Source organism: Phlebotomus papatasi, chromosome 1, assembly GCF_024763615.1.
Source record: "Phlebotomus papatasi isolate M1 chromosome 1, Ppap_2.1, whole genome shotgun sequence".
Lineage (NCBI taxonomy): Eukaryota > Metazoa > Arthropoda > Insecta > Diptera > Psychodidae > Phlebotomus > Phlebotomus papatasi.
In genome coordinates, this window is record NC_077222.1 from 31,585,103 (window position 1) to 31,604,978 (window position 19,876).

Here is a 19,876-nt window from a genome sequence, read left to right on the forward strand (position 1 = left end):
TTGATGTACAAGAGTACCAAAAAATGTTACAGGGTTAAAGACCTTACTTCTAGTTCGTTCTTATATTTGAAGAAGGCGTAACTTAAATAATTTCTGGGCAGAGTTTACTCAAAAACAATATTACTACCTCTCTGTTGATGTAGCAATATTCTATATAAGTCCAATCATTTTACTTGATCGCTGTAGCATTTAATAACTTCAGTATAAAATCGAAATGGCATCAAAATAAATAAAATAGCAAATGAAGCTTGGAACCGAAATTTCTGTATTTGAGGTTTGTGAACTTAAATGTAAACGATAGCAGGATATTAAGGGAAGGCTTTCAGGCTTCGAATATACTCTGGCTTCGAACATAGGGGAAAGTTCTCTCCCTTCGAACGTTCGTGCCTTCGAATAATGTGAATTTCTTTTGTTTTTCGTCATAGATTTACACTAAATTATCACGGAATTATCAACAATTGATGATAAACCAACTAATATTTAATAGAAATATGTAAGTTTCTTAGGAAAACTAAAAGAAAATTAACATTATTCGAAGGCATGAACGTACGAAGGGAGAGCACTTTCCCCTACTCTGACTTCGATCATTTCGTATTTTGCCCATGTTCCTTGAATGAATCCAACCTAAGTTTTTCAGGAAATGTGTGACTAAATATTAGCTATTTAAATATATATAGGTTAAATTCATTAAAGGAATATGGGAAAAAATATGAAGTGCGTTCGAAGCCAGAGTATGTGCGTAGCTTGAAAGTCTTCCCTTATCATAAAATTTTCATTTAGCACTATTTTTTTAAATATTTTTTTTATCAATGACTGATCAAACTCGTTTTTCTACTGATCCAATTAAATAATTTACTGTCTAATAATAATCGAAGCTATGTGTTTACCCAGTTTGAGAGATAGGAAATTTACTCAAAACACAAAAGTCTTCTGTTTACACGTTTTGGCTCAGATGTAGTTATTCTAAGAATAAGACGCGCAACAAATAGAGCGAAATAATATAATATTGCCCTATAAAGCCATTAAATTTAATCAGTCAATTTACACAAGGATAAATAAGAATATTTTTATCACAGAATGATAAGTATAATTTTCTCCAAGAATCCAAATGCTGTTCAATGTATAAATTGTAGCAATTTAATTGATATGAACCATATAGTTTTATTGACCATTTGGTTAATTGTATAAACTTACTATTCCGATGAAGCGTTTAATTCAAATATCTCAATTTATTGTCGCATTTCTTAAGAACATTAGTTCAACTGTTGAAGCAATATTCTGTTTTTATGAGGCGTCTTCAAGGGTATCTTTTATAAGAAAATGCCTTATTTTTCTAGAAAGGACAGTAAACATTTATTTATGCATACTTTAAATTTTATAATCCATTCATTCTTCAGTACAGTTTACTTAGTAACAATCGGTAAAGAGTTTTTTTTCATTGGATTGATTCAGTTAGATTCCTGCTGAATCTCTAAGTAAAAATGCAATTGATCTTATACACAGCAAATAATGTAAAAGCACAAGTAATATTTCCTGAAATTCTTTTTTTTTTAATTTCCTATAATTTCTTTTTATCAAGAATTATCACAAAGAGAAATTTAGTATTCACTATCTAAAAATAAATACAGCTTAAAAATTCGTTTTGTTCTCTATTTTTTTGTGAAAAGCTCTTCAATTTCCTGAAGGGTCTTTTTACTGGTTTCTGGGAGGAAATTGTAGACAAAGATAACTCCTAGGAAAGCAATAGAGCCATACATTAGGCAAATGTAGTCACTTCCAATGATGCTTACGAGTGTTGGGTAGAGTTTGATGGAGAGGAAGCAGAGAATATAGGCATAGGATACGGTTATTCCTGAGGCAAAACCTCTCATTTTTTGCGGATAGATTTCGGCAATCATGGCAAAGGGGATGACCAAGAAGCTAATAGTACTGGCAAAGACATAGAAAAAAATGAGAAATGCTGCAATCCACTTGGTCATTGTACAGGGATTCCACATGCAAATAACAATTCCGAATAAACTGACACCCATGCCCAGTCCTCCGATAATTGTAGGTAGTCTTCGTCCTAAAACATCCAGCAGAGCCCCAATTACAATAGTTCCCATGACTCGAGACACTCCCAGGATGACAGTGAATAGGAAGGGATCCACTGTGATTCCTGCAGCTACACTGAATTTCACAGAATAAACCACAAGGACAAAAACCCCGGACAATTGTTGAAATGTAAAGAAACACATCATAATGGTCAGAGGTCTGTAGAATATTGGTTGTTTTATCATCTCCCAACGTGAGAGAGGTTTCACTGGAGTCTCCTCATTTCCGCGAATTTGTTCAGTAAGCTGCTGTAGTTGTTCTTTTAAATTACTTTTTGATCCACTGAGACGCTTGAGGGATTTCTCCGCCTGACGCTCTCGATCCTTCATGACAAGCCATCTTGGAGATTCTGGTACAAAGTACAGCATTAAAAGTGCTCCTATTGATATACCTCCGGCAATTCCAGCCACCTTACGCCAATCATCCTGCAATCAAGACTCAAAATTAACCCTCAACTCCTCAAGACCTTTGCAAAATTACTCACATTTATGAAAAATCCAAGAATATAGATTATAAGTACTCCAGATGAGATTGAGACAGATGTGAAGACTGTGAGAAATCCACGCAGTTTGGGACTTGCAATTTCAGCTGAATAAACTGACGAGGGGGAACTAGAGAGTCCAGCAACAATACCTGAAAGTTTACAACGGAATTTCCGTATTTTCAGTAACAAATCATTAATTTGATAAGCTAATCAGTACGCATTACTTATCAAAAATTATCACAAAAATGTCAGCATGATAAAATGCACAGACAGAGTATTTTTTATTCTACAAATAATCTGATGATACAAAAACGTTGAGATTGAAAATAAACGGTCATAAGGATATAGCGGAAAGTATCCATGCTTCGTACGATCCCAAGCTTCGTAATGAATAATTATTTTCCTATGTTTCTCAATATATTTTAAAAACTAGGCACTTTCTCCTTAATTTCTTCTTAAGGTGAATAAAAACATTTACAACCCCTATATATACATCTAATCAGAACAATTAAAAGATAATCAGCTCATTCAATAAACAGTAGAAGAAAAGTAGCAATAATAAAGATAGGACTGTAAAAAGTGTTTTAAATTGATGCATTATCAGCTTCAATTTGAATGTTTTTATTCAAATTTCAATTTAAAATACAAAAAATTTAATTAGTGTAAAAAAAATTTTAATGTTCAAGATCGTTTCTGATGTGCTCATAAAATTATAAACTCCATATGATTCGCCTAATTTTGTTTTAAAAAAGGTTATATTGTTATTGCAAACCAAGTAAAAAATTAAGCACTCAACTTGTAATTTTTATCACATTTTTTTTTATCCTCTTTATCATTTAATTTATCACTAATTAATTAAATTAATTCAAAACCGGATTTCACACTACGCTAATTACATTATATCACAGATGTTAACTGCAGGGAAAAGTGCCCCTGCTTCGTACGATTCCAAGCTTCGTAATAACTGAATTTTTCCTAAGTTCCTCAATAAATGTGAATAATCGCACCCATATTTTAAAAACTAGGATAAAGTGCTCAGTTTTTAAAATATATTGCGGAGTCACATTTATTGAAAAACATAGAAAGAATTTAGTCATTACTAAGCTTGGCGTTGTACGGAGCATGAGCACTTTTCATTATTTTAATATTTTCGGTAATAAAATAACATATTCATATAAATATTAAAAATAATACTATAAAATATGAATTATCAGAAAACAAAATAGTATTTTAGTCTACAAAAATAAGTTATTAGTCCTTCAGCTTTCCTCTTTCCTTTAAATACTCTTGATTAATATTTCCGGAATGTTTATTCTCTTTTCCAAGATATTTTAATTTTAGGTAACTGGATCAGATTAGACAGTATTTTATAGTAAAAGTAATAAAAACCCAAATTTAAAATTATTCATTTATTAAAACATGAAAATAGGGTCGAAGGAACACCTGTCCGACAGGGACACCTATTGGCAATTTTGTCAAAATATTGAAATTTATTTAAATTATTTAATAAAATACAAGTAATATTCCCTTTTGTTCAGTAGTCTGCGTTTTCTTATAATAAATATAAGGTAACTGTATCAAATTTCGGTCAGCTTGCAATTAAGGCCACTGATTTTCTTACTCAAATTTCCATGAAATTTTAGTTTTGTATGGAGCACAAGGAGCTATGTGAATCAAGGTAACTGCAATATTACCTAAAGCTATGTCTATATTTTTATTCATTTTAAAATGTATTAAGAATGATCTTAGAGAAAAAAAGACAATGAACTATCTACAAGGTTCCAAACAATACTCATTAAAAAAGTAACAAAAAAAAAACAATTTTTATTAAAAATATTACATTTCGAATTTAAGACTATGGCGCTTGCATGAAACTATGCCAAAAATTTGGAAATTAATAAAAATAAAAGATTAAATTTTTAAGCAGTCGTAATTATCATGTCTAAAATAATCAAATAATTGTTTTTTACAATTTGTGTTTTTTAATATTAAATTTTACAAAATAATGTTCTCTGCTTAAAATAAAAATTATTATTGTTAATCGTGTCGAGTCGTGTGTTTATTTTTCGACACTCAATTTTAGCCTCGTGGTGGAAGGATTAGTCAGTTCCCGGGGACTGTCGAGCACCAATTTAGTTCCGAAAAAGCCCTAAATACGCGTGGAGGTTCCTTCCTTGCTCCCAAAATAAAAATGTATCAATAAAAATTGCATAAGTATTATTAAAAGAGAAATAAAAATGAAACTTGTATTTTGATGCTTTGCAATCTAAATCAGTAATCAAAAATATTTGGCTTTATTTTTCTTCGACTGAATCAGCAAATGTGCAATATGCATTTGTTTTGCATATTTATTTCCTGCCAACGACATATCACTACGTGGTCATTTGTAACAAATGCTGATACAAAAGTAGTGCAGATAGCACAGTTACTTATCTAACCGATACGATTTATAGAATAAAGCAATTACTTTTTGATTAATGAACATTTCAAAGAAATTGTCAAACTTTTAAAGTAGACTCTCGCTAATTCGGCTCTTTTAATATCGGGCTACATTTTAATTCGGACGGCAGTTAAATTCGAAAAAAGTTTGTTGACATTTTTCAAGTTTGATTATGATTATCAAATAAACCCAATATGCTCAAATTTGCCATGGTTTATATGAGTTCTAGGGTAAGTGCTCATAATTTTGGACAGTTTCTAAATTTGGACACTTTGAGGGTAAAATTGGACACTAAAAATAAATTGATTAAAATGATGGATTTTTATTCCAATATTTGATGAAAAATGAATTCTATCTAAATATTTGTCCTTTTTGGAAGATTTTGACACTAAATACGTTAAATTTTGAATATGATTTGAGTTGAAATTGCTTTGTTGAAAATTCAGTGTGAGCAATTGCTTACGAGAAATATGACAGAACTTCGTGGCTTACTTCAGTCTTATTTAGTTTTAGTGAAGTACTAACAAAGTTTGTTCGCTGTTTTTGAGTGATATTATTGAATATTCATTGAATATTGTGGTGATTCACGTTACTGATGATTTGTACATTTGACCTGAAGTGAGATTTGCCTTGTGAATTAGATTTTTCGTGTGAAAAATGGGAAATTTTTTAAGACATTCACCAGTGAGGTGATGATTCTTATTTTGGACAGGTGTTTTTCTCACGAAATTTCGTAAAGTTTTAGCTTTTGTGATGACTAGGTTGGAGAAATGCCTGGAGAAACAAAGGAGCATCATCTCTACGAAAGAGAAGTAGCGAGAAATGTCCTGAAAGGCTCCCGGAAAGGTCAGGGAATGAGCGAATCCGCACGTACTTGGACTATCGAAGTCAACTCACTTTAATGAATGATATGGAAAGTTTCCGGGCTTCTGTGACATTCTACGTTTCCCTTACATGAACAGGAAGAGGACTTGGTAAGATTGGTTCATGAAATGAAGAACAATGGGCATCCTATTGAGGCGGATTAGCTGTCCAAATTTACAACCAAATTGGCCAAATTAATAAACAAGTTGTCCAAAATAAGAGCCAAAGTCACCTCTACATATCAATTCATTTTTAAACGTATTAAAACTAATTTTAATAAAAATAAGTCGATAAATAGCTTGCTAAGTTTCTAAACAACCCTTCTGAAAAGAGAGTAACAAGAAATATCAATTAGTATAGAAAATATCGCACTTCAAACTTGGAACTTCGATGCTTATAAGCAGACTGTCCAAAATTATAAGCACTTCCCCTACTAACACTACTGGCAAAATTAATTCGCAATTCAAACAATTAATTCTACTGGCAAAATTAATTCTACTGATTGAATTGAAATACCCCTATAAGAGTCAACAATTTTTAGTAATTGAAATAAAACAATTTTAAGTTTATTTTAATAATGAATATAAAAAATACTTTCTCACTGTCCTTTTTTTATTTTCTATAGATATTTTTAAAAATTTGTTTTTAGAGTCAAAAAACACGGTGTAGACTAGAGTCCTGCACGGGTCCGGTTTTAGGGTTTTTTCCAACCCGCATCCGCAATAGATTTGACCTGTACCCGACCCGATCCGTTGAAATTTAGTGCTGCCTGACCGGCCCGACCCGACCCGGCCCGCAAAAAAAATTAATACCCGTACCCGACCCGACCCTCAAGAAATATATAAACCCGAACGATATTAACCCGAAAATTAACCCAATCAAAATCCTCGCACACCATTTGCTTTGCATTAAGGTATAATTGAATTAAAGTGATCAATATAAGTAATTCTAGAACTATTAATAATTTAATGTTAAGTTTCGTAGTGTGATCTGATAACTTTCAGAACATAAATTTCGTTTATTTTATCAGACCGGAACATAAAGAAACTTTTGTCTGTTTACAATATTTTGATTATTTTTTTTGGTTGATCCGCCAAGTTTGTCTTTTAATCACAGTAACAATACAGTAATTTTAGAGCAGTAATTCTGTAAGATTCTGAATAATTTTCAGCTTACATTTAACTTATTTGCTTGGTAAAGCAGCTCACTTAAAAAAACAAGTTTAAAAAACATTTTTTGTCAGGCGAGATGAAAGCGATTCAAGCGGAGTCACAGGAAAAATTTAATCATTATAAGGCTTTGGATCGTACAAAGCATGAGCACTTTCTCCTAAGGTGTTTTTGAATTTGCTATTATTTCGAAAAAAAAAGTAAGATATCGAAAAGAATCCTAGCCCGAAATAATGAATGCCGTACCGTAGATAACGTCTCGAAATTCGTGTCTTAATTGCGATTTATGACAAAAATTAAAGTCCCATATCTCAAGAACGTGTAAAGATTCTTCGTATATTTCTTTTATTTTGAAAGGAAATTTTGTTATGTTTCAGACAATATACTTGGTCTTAAATTAAGTGTTCAAGTTTTTCGTAAGAATTAAGAACCTTCTGAATTTTGTTTGGAATAAATTAAATAATGTTGTTAAAAAAATTTAAAAAAAAAATGGAAAAAAAATAAAGTGTTAATCAGTAATATTGAATGTCACACTGCATGACAGGACAGCTTTTACTTTTACTTTTATTTTCTTTTAATATAATTAAACTACATTTTCACTAGACCAATGAACCCAAAAGTGGAACTCTATTACTAGTTTTGAAGAATTGTAGTATTGTTACAGATTTTTTAAATCGATTTTATAGACCTTTTTTAAACTTATTTCCTCTTTCTATTATCCAAAGAGACCGAGAGAATACAATTTAATTTGTTGTTATCTCAACAAAGTAAGAGTTAATAGGGCAGGAGTAAAATTTTTGTATCATGCCCCATTAAATGCCACTTCTGAAATTATTTGATGTTTTTCTTCAAAGTTGGACTCTCCAATCTTTTTGAATGGTTTTAAGTGCATACCTCTTTACTATCGATTAAATTGACCCGTAAATTATAAATCCATTCCCATATCAAAATTAACTCACGTGCACATTTTAGAAAAAAAAAATCGTGAAAATTAAATCATTTATGAGTATTTTACCGATTAAAACCAATGCAGTAGGGTTGTAAATTTCAAGATCTTACTGAAAAATCCAAATTTAACCAAATTTGTTGAGAAATAATGCCTCAAAAGTGGTTTTATTTTGATCTTTAAAAATTGAAAATGGCCATTTTTAGGTCATAGACAAAATGTTCATCTAGACTAAACCATTGCCAAACGGTTTTAGAAACTAACCAAAAATACGGTTTGGAAGGAAATGAGGAGGTAAGGGTGAGAAAAAAAGAAAAAACATACTGCTAGATAATTTTCTATAAGGGTCGTTTATGACCGGATGTTGATATTAATAATAGTTTGACCTCTAACCCGGTAATAAGTTGAAAAAAAATCTGGATTATGTCTACTGGTCCCTCTTTGAGTTCGAGCAGTAATAAACTGATAAAGTATCTTGCAATTTTGCAATTTTCAGACATGTCGCGATTTAAAAAAAATACAATTTCATTCAAATTGAAATTAAATGGGTTATTCCATTAGGTAATTCCACTAACTTAAATCGTTGTAGATTATTGTTTACTTCTTTAATCTCTCAACATTTCATATTCTTTCTGGCAAACACATTTATATTTTGCTTTTTAATTTTTCATTATCTTAATGATTAGAGGCTATGAACACTTTATATTTCTTCCATATTCCTTTAATAAATTTGCCCTATTTTTTCTGGAAATGTATGATTTAAGACTAACTAATAAAATATATTACTACAAATACATAGGTTAGAGTCATTAAAGGAATATGGAAAAATATGAAGTGTTCGAATCCAGTGTGCGTACGAAGCCTGAAAGCCTACCCCTATTAGCTCACAATTGTTATTCGTTTTCCTTTGTGCAATTTTTTTCTTAATTTTAATATAAAGTATAGGTACATCTACTAACATTTCAAAAAAAAATACTGTTAGACATTTAGGGTAAGTGAGCCAAATTTCGGCATAGTTGCATGCAAGCGTCAAAGTCTAAAGTTTGAAATGTAATATTTTAAATTCAAATTGATTTTTTTTATTCTTTCTTCTGAAAGAGTGTTACTTGGAACCTTGTAAAGAGTTTACCGTCTTTATTTACTCTAAAATCATTCTTAATACATTTTAAAATGAATAAAAATATAGACATAGCTTTGGTGCCCTATTTCGGCCACCTTCATTCTCATAATTCCTTGCCCTTCGGGAATTCTTCCAATATCTTTTTCACGTCATCTCGTTTGTCGAAGCTACATTTTTTGTTATTCTTTTGCATTGTAATAATCTCTAGAGTACGTGAAATCTAGAAGTTCATGGAAATTGGAGGAACAAAAAGAGTGACCGAAATTGCAAGCTGGCCGGAATTTGGCACACTTACCCTACTGTTGAATGTTCTCGAGCAATAAAAGGTAGGTTGATTATTCATCAAGGTATAATAGGTTCATTCGCCAGAATTAAAATGCATTAAATTACGTCAATTAAAAAGAAACTTAATACATTTAACAACAAATTTTATTTATCATGTGGGTCTAATTATTATATGAATACTGTGAAACTATTGCATAAGCACTTTTTAAACAATTCTCTAGTTTTACTTCCAGTTGAAAAATCAACATTGTTTGATGTTTTATACAAATATCGATGAACACTCCCTTTTTTTGTCATAAATCATCCAGCAGAAAAATCACTTTGTTCATTTTGTGCTGTAAAATAGTGCCACAAAGTCGCTATCCTTTAATATTTTGCGAAAAACCGGTTTATCTTTAAGAGGAGGAGAATCTAATTTCACGAAAGCCAAGCACAAAAAAGATATGTTCAATTTAGCAGAATGGTAGTTCATTTCATTAGTATTCTCTGTCTGTTTAATGTTAATGCATATTCATTGATAAAGGTTTAATTTTGGGGAATACTTCTATTTACTCACCTATAATTATTCTGGCCCCAATAATTTCCATGTACATCAAATTGGAGTCAGATTTACTGGAGAAAGCCACAATAAACCAGGATATTATTGACAAAATATTGATGGCAATTAGTGTTTTCTTCCTTCCAAATTTGTCCAGTGTATAGCTGGCAATGAGTCCACCGACTGGACTGAAGATGGTATTAATGGATGCCACCCATGATCCCTGATTCTCAGTCAGAGATACAATACTTGTGGGATCTGTGAGGAGGGAAAGTGTCGTGGCGGGATATCCAAAACCCATTCCTGAAGCCAAAACTGTGAGATTTGCCACGATACTCGCAAGAATTTGCCTTTTAGCTGCTGTTTTTGAATTTTTTCGATTATTTTCATGCTGTGATGAATTTTTATCAGTACATGCTTGTGGCAAAATTTTTTTATCAACCTCACACGCTTCTACAGCCATTTAGGAAGTTATTTTTTTTAAACTTTTTTTTCCTTCCACTGAGCACGTTTTTCGAACACAGTATTTAGAAACCCTTTTTTTCAAAAGAGTCTCTTTCAGATTATTCTTTTTTTCTTTACTGGAAAATTCACAAAACCTATTTTTCACTTGGATTACAAGTTCAACAACTCAGCTGTGTAGCAACTTAATGAATAAGAGGCATATCGCAATGGACAGCATTTATTAATTAACGGAGATAGAGAGCAACCGATTGATTCGCGACAAACAACCAAATGGGACTGATTTAATCTTACGACCAAGCAATTCTCAATAGCCATTTTCGCTTTGAGCGGGAATCTATTTACAGTCACATTGTGAATAATTACACGCACTGTCTACTTTATATATACATAAGTCTTATATAAAGCACGTTAAAAGAACAATAAATATAGAAGATTAAGATTTTTTGGACAGTTCGCGGAAATATAATTCAAAAAAATTTACGACATTTTTGAATCACGTTTTTAAAATGTGAAATATTTCAAGTATCATTATACTAATTACTAAGATCATCCTCTATAAAATAAATAAAAAATAACTCATTCATGTCTTTATCACCGTAAATTATTTGCCATTTTTAGTAGAAGCTTTAGTAGTTAGAAAAAGCTGTGGTATAATAAAAATTGCAATATCTATATGTTTTTTAACAAAAACTTTGTAAGCAATACTACCCCCCACTGTGTCCAAGCGTGTTAGAAACACGGTTTAATTTTAAGATAACCCTTACACTTGGGTCAATTGGGAAAAGTTGTCTTCAGCTACAAAAAAAGGCGAATTTGATTATATTACACGAAACTGACCTTTGTAAGATTTTTCTATTTTAGAAGACCTCAAGGGGGAAGGTGGGGAAGGTCATGGGATGGCCAAAAAAATATAACGATGGTTTCCAACTGTTCATTGTGAGGTTCATTGCTCATTATTATCAGTTATTTAATTTCATAAGAAAATAAATTTAAGTTGCACTACATAATAAATTACGACTTCAATAGTGTCAATCCCTAAAAACGTAAACTCTTCACTCTTACGGGACCGGAACATATCCAGCTAGCGAATTTCAGTAAGACTCATTTTATTTGTAACTCTTAGTAGTTAAATATGATACTTTTCTAGAGAATGAATTTCTTCCGCCTCTGGGAAATTGGAAAAGTCATGGGTACTTTCGTCCCCAAAAGAACGAAAAGGAGACAAACTTCAATTTTACTTATGCCCTAGACACACTTACGACTTAAGTCGCGAGACGACTTAGTGGAAAATGATGGAAATGAAGTTTAACCATTATTTCGAATATAATTACGATAAGCCGTCTTTCGACTAATCCTTAGGTCTGTCAAGGCCCTTACTCACTTAACTTAAGCAGCTGTAACGTCTCTTTAAGGGACCGGGCCTCTCCAACTAACCTCCTCTAGTCACTGGTAAAAAAGGTGGATCATTTTGATCCATACGCGATCCTTTTGGTGAATCAAATATGATCCATCATTTCAAATGTTTCATTTCGATCCTTTTTTGAAAGATCATTTTGATCCATTGCAAAAGAATCAAATTTTGATACTTTGAATGGTTCACTTTGAGGAGCTTTTCAATGGATCAGTGAGTGATACTCCAAAATAGATCAAATGGAACTTATAAAATGATGACTTTTTAATCTTTTTTTTTTTAAATGTAATGCATTTGCCCTTCAAAACAAATTAAAAGAAAAACATATTATTATTGTCCTGCAAATGAATTTTTTATTGTTATTTGTTTTTACCATTTACAGTTATTACATTAATTTTTTTTACTTGTAAATACATTTTTGACAAGAGATTTTTTTTGTTAAATATTATTTTACTGATATTTTCAGTTTATTTGGCAAATTTGAATTATTTATGAATTTTGATTCAAATTGACGTATATTTGAAGTTTAAATAGAAATTTTGGAAATTATAATCATTTTTCAAAAGATTTTTTTTTAACCGATATTCTGTACATTCTCTTTTTTTTGATAGATTTAGGACGCAAGATCCATTCAAATGTATCACTTTTGACATATCGTACCAAATTTTCAATCGCTGAAATATCACGGTTAAAATTTTAAAGCTATCAATTTATTGGTTTAGATACGTTCCCCTTATATGAGCAAATACAGTAAACATATTTTTTACTGTTTTGATGGTTTTATTTAGTAAAAAAAATTCATGGAAAATAATCTCAATAGTCATCCAATTTGAATGTATCCCATTCGATATTTTTTGGCGTAATATCCTGAAGATTGAAAATAGTTGTCTCAAAAATGTCACATTCTGCCTTACTATATATTCCTATTAAACCTAAAAACACTCATTTTCGCTGTTTTCCTTTTATTAGTTGGCAGAAAAATATTCTTGAACATCGACCTTTCTGAAATGATCAATTCGAGGAACCTTTCAATGTATCATTGAATGTGATCCTTTACTTGGATCACTGAAGTGATTCATTAAAGAAGAATCAATTCAATTCAAGTGATTTGATGAAAATGAAACTTTTAGGCCATGATTCTTTTGAAATGATGCCTGGTGAACCATTCATTTTTTACCAGTGGTCCTGGCGACTCTCCATCAGCTCGTTCCAGAAACGTCTCGTAGGGCTCGTAGGTCACTGTCGAAAAGTCCGTCCTATCGGAGGTTCCTTGCAAGTTTTTGTAACAATCTTGCTTTTACGGGGATGGGTTGTTAGTCCCTCGCCCAACCCTCTCTAGCAGAACCAGATCCCTTGTTCATTAACCTCAGGTTCGTGACTTCCCATTCCCACTGGGTTGGTTACCCAATCTTCTATCACTCACCTGAATGTACCACGGCCTATCAGGCATCTATCCCGTTTGGAAATGATCAGGAATTGAGCAGAATACATTATGTGTCGCATTATCCCCCCATTTAGACCCCAATTTTGCCAAGTAAATATTATCGATTCTGTGAAATATTTTTCTCAAAGGACTCTTTTATGATGTGGACCACTAAAACAAGAAGAATCCTTGATCAGTATCTTCTAGAATGTCCAGGAAGTACTCAAGAAGACACTAAATTCCTGCTTGCTAATAGATTCCTGATAATATTTCACACAATCACACTTTAACCCTTTAAGGACGAATGGAATACCGGTGTCCCAAAAACGAAAACATATTTTTTGACTATAGAAAGTCATTTTGTCCTCTAAATAGTCAGAAAGGTCAGAGCTTTTCAAAATTTAAGAAAGATTTATTTTTCAAATTTATATTAAATAATTTGTAGTTTTTAGTTATCATACTTATTGCCCACGAGAGGTTTTTCCTTATTCAGGTCTGAAAATATGAAAAAAACGCAATATCTGCAAGGAAGCAGAAATTCTAAAATTCATGATTTTTGATCAAAACTATCTTAGCTCAGAAATTAATTGGGATCCTGCAAAAAATATCCTTGATTTGGACATCCTTATAGTTTGTAATCAGCCACAAAAATCGAATTTTTATCGATTCCAAATACAGTAGACTCTCGCTCAATCGGCTCTTTTTCAATCGGGCGACAAATTTTGTTGACAATTTTCACGTTTAATTATGAAGCTAATTTGCTCAAATTCGCTGTAGTTCTTCCTATTTTATCGTGATTCTTTATAATTGAGCGCTTTTTGTGAAATTTACAAAGGCTTTGACGCCAAAATCTATCGATAAACCGGATGACATTTTGCTCCAAATGCCCAATTGAGAGTGTCTACTGTACTCAAAAAAAATTGTTTTTTTTTTTTTTGAAGAGATCAATTGCGTTTATTTGACCGATTCATTACCGATTAGGACTGACACAGCCGGATAAGAAATCTCAAAACTTTTCCAAAAAATCCAAGAAATCCCAAGGTCTTGAAACCCAAGGTAAAAAAATCGAAAAAAATATTCAAAAATCGGTACTTAACCGGTTTACTACTGATGAAGACCGATGCAGCCGGGATCTAAATTTCAATACCTATCTAAAAAATCCAAATTTAACCAAATCGGTTAAAAAATGAGGCCTCCAAAGTGATTGACTTTTGAGCTTCAAAATAATTCAAAATAGCGAATTTTCCGATCATACGTATATTTTGTTATTTCATTTTAGTACTATTATAATAATTATTTCTACTCTTTATTGCATTTGGGCCATTACCGAGGGTTGAATTTTACTAATTCTGTAATTTATTTGATTCCTTTTCAATTGAAAGTTGATTTTTCCAGTGGTTGTTATTCGAAATTTCAACTAGTTCAGTTCAACGAATAGAATTCAACCTGCCAAATTTCATCTGGTTTTTACTGTGTAGATTAGGGGAGACTGGGGCAAAATTTGTCAAAACGAAAATTTCAATATTCACTATTTTCTAAAATAAAAGAGACTGAGGCTTGAAATTTTTATTGTAGATAGCCTTCATGAACCTTCTTAAATTTATAAAATTTCAAGGGATTCGAGGAAGGATTATGTAAATTTAAAAATAATGAAATTTTGAGCCCTATTTTAGGAATATTTGCCTTACAGAAAATATCAATACTGATTAGCTCAATTTAAGCACATTTTTCGTTAAGATAGGGAAAAATTATCTTCGACAAAGTTGTAGAGCAGTAAATTTCCTATAAAAATATGTCTATTTGATATTTTTAACGTTTGCGAGAGTAAAACGTGACAAATTATCCGAAGACTGACAAAATTTGCTCGAGCAATTATGAGAATTTCCACAAAATCGACTTTTAGAAAATGATCCGAAAATCACATTTCTTTCGAGATAGAGGAAAATAGTCTTCTGCAATGTTGTAGAGCAGTAAATTTCCTATAAGAATATGCTCATTATAAAACGTTTAAGTTTTCTCAGAGCTCGTGAAAAAATTAAATATGTATGCGTTTTGACAAGTTTTGCCCCAGTTTCCCCTACCATTAAAACATTATCCGAAAATAATTGAAAAACATGGGCCATGGTTTTGGAGAAGATGGAGGGGGTTTAAGAGAAAAAGCGAAAAAGGCCGTCCGAAATAATGGTTACTTATTGGGGGGGCGGGGGCCATCGAAGACCAGAAGTCGATATCTCTTGCGGTTTGGTCTCTTTCTCAGGAACAATCTTAGGATCAAGTCGAATCTTATTTTTTCTAACCCAATATAAACTCTTTTTTTTCACTTCATCAATTTAAAAGAAATTAGAATTAGCCAAAATTACGAGTTTCTATTACATAACAAAAAAATCTGAAGTTATAAGATTCTAAAAGGAAATCTAAAAAAAAATTAAGTTGGATTGTTTAAAGACGCTTTATCAATATAATTTATGACTTTATGTTTATATAACGAAACCTATTACTAAACTGAGTTTATAATATTTTACCAGTGAACTGTAGCTGTAGGTCATATTCACGCACATTTGTGACGAAATTATGTGAGTCCCAAGAGAAGGAGTGTGACGTTGTCTCAAGCAAAACATCTATTTATAAAATGTTAAATAAAAAAGAGCAACCGAAATATTATATACAAAAATTTATTATCTTTCACTCCCAATTCAGCCCGAGTTTATTTGTATTTTTTCATCCACTTTATGACTCAAAATTCTCCCAAAGAGTAGCTGTGTCTAGTCTAGAGACTCCTTTTCTCTATTGGCTTGCGTTTATCATTTAAAAGATTATTAAATGAATTGCTGTCATAAAATTTTACATATCATATCAGCAAATTAAACCGCAGAACACGAATTTTGCTTCTGAGGTTCATCAGAAAAGAATGGATTGATCATGTTTTCAAAAGGTAAAGAAAAATCGCGATAAAAATTTACAGCAAAATAAATATCTGCGGTATTATCAACAATTTGCATTTAATGAAATTTTCCAACACGCTCTTCCACAAACAAAGAACAGTAGAAAAAAACAACAAGTTTTTTTAGAATGATTGTTTTTGTCTTTTGTATGAGTGATATCATGAATCGATTGATTGGGAAATGATTTGCTAGTTTACGTAGTATCTGTCCAGAGTGTGGCGCTTTAATTCACTTCTATATGTTACTAAAAAAAGCTGAACTCATACTTCAGATGACATAAAACGGATTTCCCTTAAATGCCGAATGCAACCAAAATTCTACGATTTTCCTTACGCACTTCAGGTATCCCACATAGTGAAAACAGACAAGCATTTTCTTATTTTTCCGTAAAAGAAAAAAATGTAATTTTACATAACGTACATAACGATAAAAGTCATTGAAAAACCTTGACTAGGTTATAAGCCGGTGAGATTCTCGAGTGAAAAATTGATTTGAAAAATTGGAATTGAGGGCATGTACATATAAAAGTCGATGGTAGTCACAGTTTCTATAATTTTTTTTTACATTCTGCTATGCAAACAATAATTCTTGTATGTATTTTGAACGTTGGGTTTCATAGTAGTTATATAAGAGTTATAAGGATCCATGATTTTTCAAAATATAAAATTTGGAAGTTAAAAAAAAAATTGCTAAAAGGCGGATAGACAATACAGAAAGGTGAACCAATGAGTTCGGAAAGGCGAAAAATTCACATAGGGTAAGTGTGCCAAATTCCGGCCAGCTTGCAATTTCGGCCACCTTTTTTGTTCCTCGAATTTCCATGAACTTTTAGATTTTACGTACTCTTGAGATTATGCAATGCAAAAGAATAACAAAAAATGTAGCTTCGACAAACGAGATGACGTGAAAAAGATATTGGAAGAATTCCCGAAGGGCAAGGAACTATGAGAATGAAGGTGGCCGAAATAGGGCACCAAATCAATGTCTATTTTTTTATTCATTTTCAAAATGTATTAAGAATGATTTTAGAATAAATAAAGACGATAAACTGTCTACAAGGTTCTAAGCAACACTCTTTCAGAAGAAAGAATAAAAAAAAATCAAATTGTATTTAAAATAATACATTTCAAACTTGAGAGTTTGACGCTTGCATGCAACTATGCCGAAATTTGGCACACTTACCCTAAAACCTAATAAAATATGAAAAAGATTTTAAAGTTTATTAATCTTGGGGTGTGTGACATGAGAATTTCTTTTCGATAGTATCGACTGTCAATTCTGAAAAATTATAATGATTGTTGTGTTTATTGCAAATAATATAAATATTTATCAAACAGTCACATTCTCTGAAGAACGGTACAAAAATTGTCCGATTGTGTTTAACTCTTTCCGGACCGCAGCATATGCTGCAAGCCAATTTCACAATTTTTAATAGAAAATATCTAAGCTCAGGAATTAATTGAGGTCATACAAAAAATATCTTACATTTGGACATCCTTATAGTTTGTAATCATCCACAAGAATCGGATTTTTATCAGTTCTGAATAATTAAAAAACATTGTTTTTCATAGAATATTCATATGCGTTTTTGGGTACTAGAGTCCCAAAAGAGACGAAAGAGTTAACTCTTTCTCTGTCCCGGGTTCGAGTCTCCTTTCGGTCACCGGTGTTAAAGGTATTCGGATAGCATCTAGAGACCTTCGCTGTACTTGATTCCACGGGGAATAAGACTGATAACGTTGATAATTTCATCCCGTATAAAAATAGTAATAATGCATGTCTATAAATCCCCTTGCCGGAAGGTCTAGTTCCTCTATGGAATGTCATGCCAGCAATATTCTTTATTTTATACAAATAAATATTTTACAAAATCGTGAATGCGTGAACTGTTTCACCAGTTTAACCATTTTGGGATTTATGCTAATTTCGGGACCAAAAACCGAAAAAAATCTCGGGAAGTGACTTTATGGTGCTTCCAATGAAAATGAACATGTTTTTTTTAGCACTTTACTGTTCTTAAATGTTTCTGCATTATCGACAATTGGTGTTGGTTCCTGTCTCGACTGTTTTCTCCAGTTCGCACCGTGTTCCAAACCATCAAGCAATCGTGACAGGAACCAATACTTAGAAAGTCGATTATGTCGAAACACTTGAGAACAAGCACGTGGCAAGTTGACTTTCTTATATGGAGCTATTTGAAGCCAATTTCCTAAATTGATCTCGGACTCAGCCCACAGTACTCCGAGGAAAAAATGTGTTTAAACAAAAATTTAGTATATTAATTTATACCTCGACGCAGTAAGGTATCTTATTATACGTAAATACTTCTCAATTTTTATACATTTAGCGTAATGGTCGCGAGTGCAAAAAAACCCATATAAATTTAAATCGAGGTATGTTCCAATATATTGGCCCTAGTTTTTCTGAAAATTTTCGGCGCTAATTGTTCATAAAAAAATTATTTTTTCCACAAATTATTTTACAAATAGCTCCCAAGCTTCCAAAAAAAACATGCATAGGGGAAATCACGCTGCCTTCGGACGACTCAAGCTTTGGATAACTCTTTTTTCCTACCCCCTGGAAAGTGGCCTTCAAAGTTGAAGCTATTTTCTCACAATCACATACAGATTCGTATGGAAATTTTTCTGCACTCGTGAACGTTACACGATATATGTCACAATTAAGGTATGCCTTGTACACAGGACTCTGTGCCTTGTAAAAAGTAATAAAAATTCTATATTTCCATCTAAAAAGCTTTTCGTAACTCGAAGTGTAAGCTAAATTTGGAAGCAATTTATGAGTTGGCTTCGAACAACTCCATATAAAAAAAAAACCTTTTGCCAGGGGTTAGCTTTTTTCTATGTTAATAATGGATTGGGCCCATTGCTCTTTTCTGGAAATTTGAGGCATTGGGCTAGCAATTGAAATTTAATCTTGTAATGGGTGAAATGGGTAAAATACACTAGACTTTCTCAAATTCGGGCATTTGGGACCAAAATGTTAGCTGAATTAGAGAGAAATTCGGACAACATACTTTTTGAAATGCAACGATTTTTTATTTATCTGCATACAAATTGAGTTTACACACTGATATATATATATATATATATATATATATATATATATATATATATATATATACAGTGAGTGTCAATAGTTTGTTGCCTAATGGATGTTTGAGAAATCAAGTGAAAAAAATGATAGAAAAAAATACTTTTCCAAATTTTTCTTTTTGCAGATGAGTTCCTTGTAATCCGTAGATATTATTTATAGTTTTCAAAAAAAATAATTAATTTTATTTCATATCAAAAATAATTGTTTTCCAAAAGTTGGTCATTTTTGAAAAATCAAAAGTTTGTTGCCTCATTAAAAAAACTAATTCAAAATGGTGAAAACGTGCAACCAACTTTATGTAAACCGGTTACATTTTGAGCTTATGTCATTTGATAGGCAAATGGTGGATTTGTACATTTTTAAGGCTGTCAATGTTAAATATATAGGTGTAAGTGTGATGATAAATAACAAGAAATAATCAGTTTTTTGATAATTCATAATTTAGGTTATAATGGCAAATTACAAAAAGTTGAAAGGTGGGATATTGTCCAGAGATACTGCTGGAAGGAATCGGCGTCGCTTAATTGCCAAATTTTATGGAAATTCATGAAAAGTTATACATAAAATGGTCAAATATTATA

General features: G+C 31.7%; 1 protein-coding gene across 1 annotated transcript; it reads right to left on the bottom strand.

Moving 5' to 3' along the window:
- Positions 1-1,328: 1,328 nt before the first annotated feature.
- Positions 1,329-11,107, bottom strand: LOC129798812 (facilitated trehalose transporter Tret1-like). The gene is made up of 3 exons (XM_055842170.1): positions 9,959-11,107; positions 2,579-2,727; positions 1,329-2,519 (listed from the first exon to the last, which is right to left on the bottom strand). The coding sequence occupies exons 1-3, from the start codon at positions 10,401-10,403 to the stop codon at positions 1,650-1,652; spliced, it is 1,464 nt and encodes a 487-aa protein (XP_055698145.1). The 5' UTR covers positions 10,404-11,107; the 3' UTR covers positions 1,329-1,649.
- Between the last annotated feature and the right edge of the window lie 8,769 nt (positions 11,108-19,876).

Bases quoted from the DNA above. Each gene is read 5' to 3' on its own strand.
- LOC129798812 (XM_055842170.1), bottom strand. From the start codon at position 10,403: ATGGCTGTAGAAGCGTGTGAGGTTGATAAAAAAATTTTGCCACAAGCA. The intron at 2,728-9,958 runs GTGAGTAAATAG...GTAAACTTTCAG, and splicing joins TGGGGCCAGAATAATTATAG to GTATTGTTGCTGGACTCTCT. The intron at 2,520-2,578 runs GTGAGTAATTTT...TCTTGATTGCAG, and splicing joins TTCTTGGATTTTTCATAAAT to GATGATTGGCGTAAGGTGGC.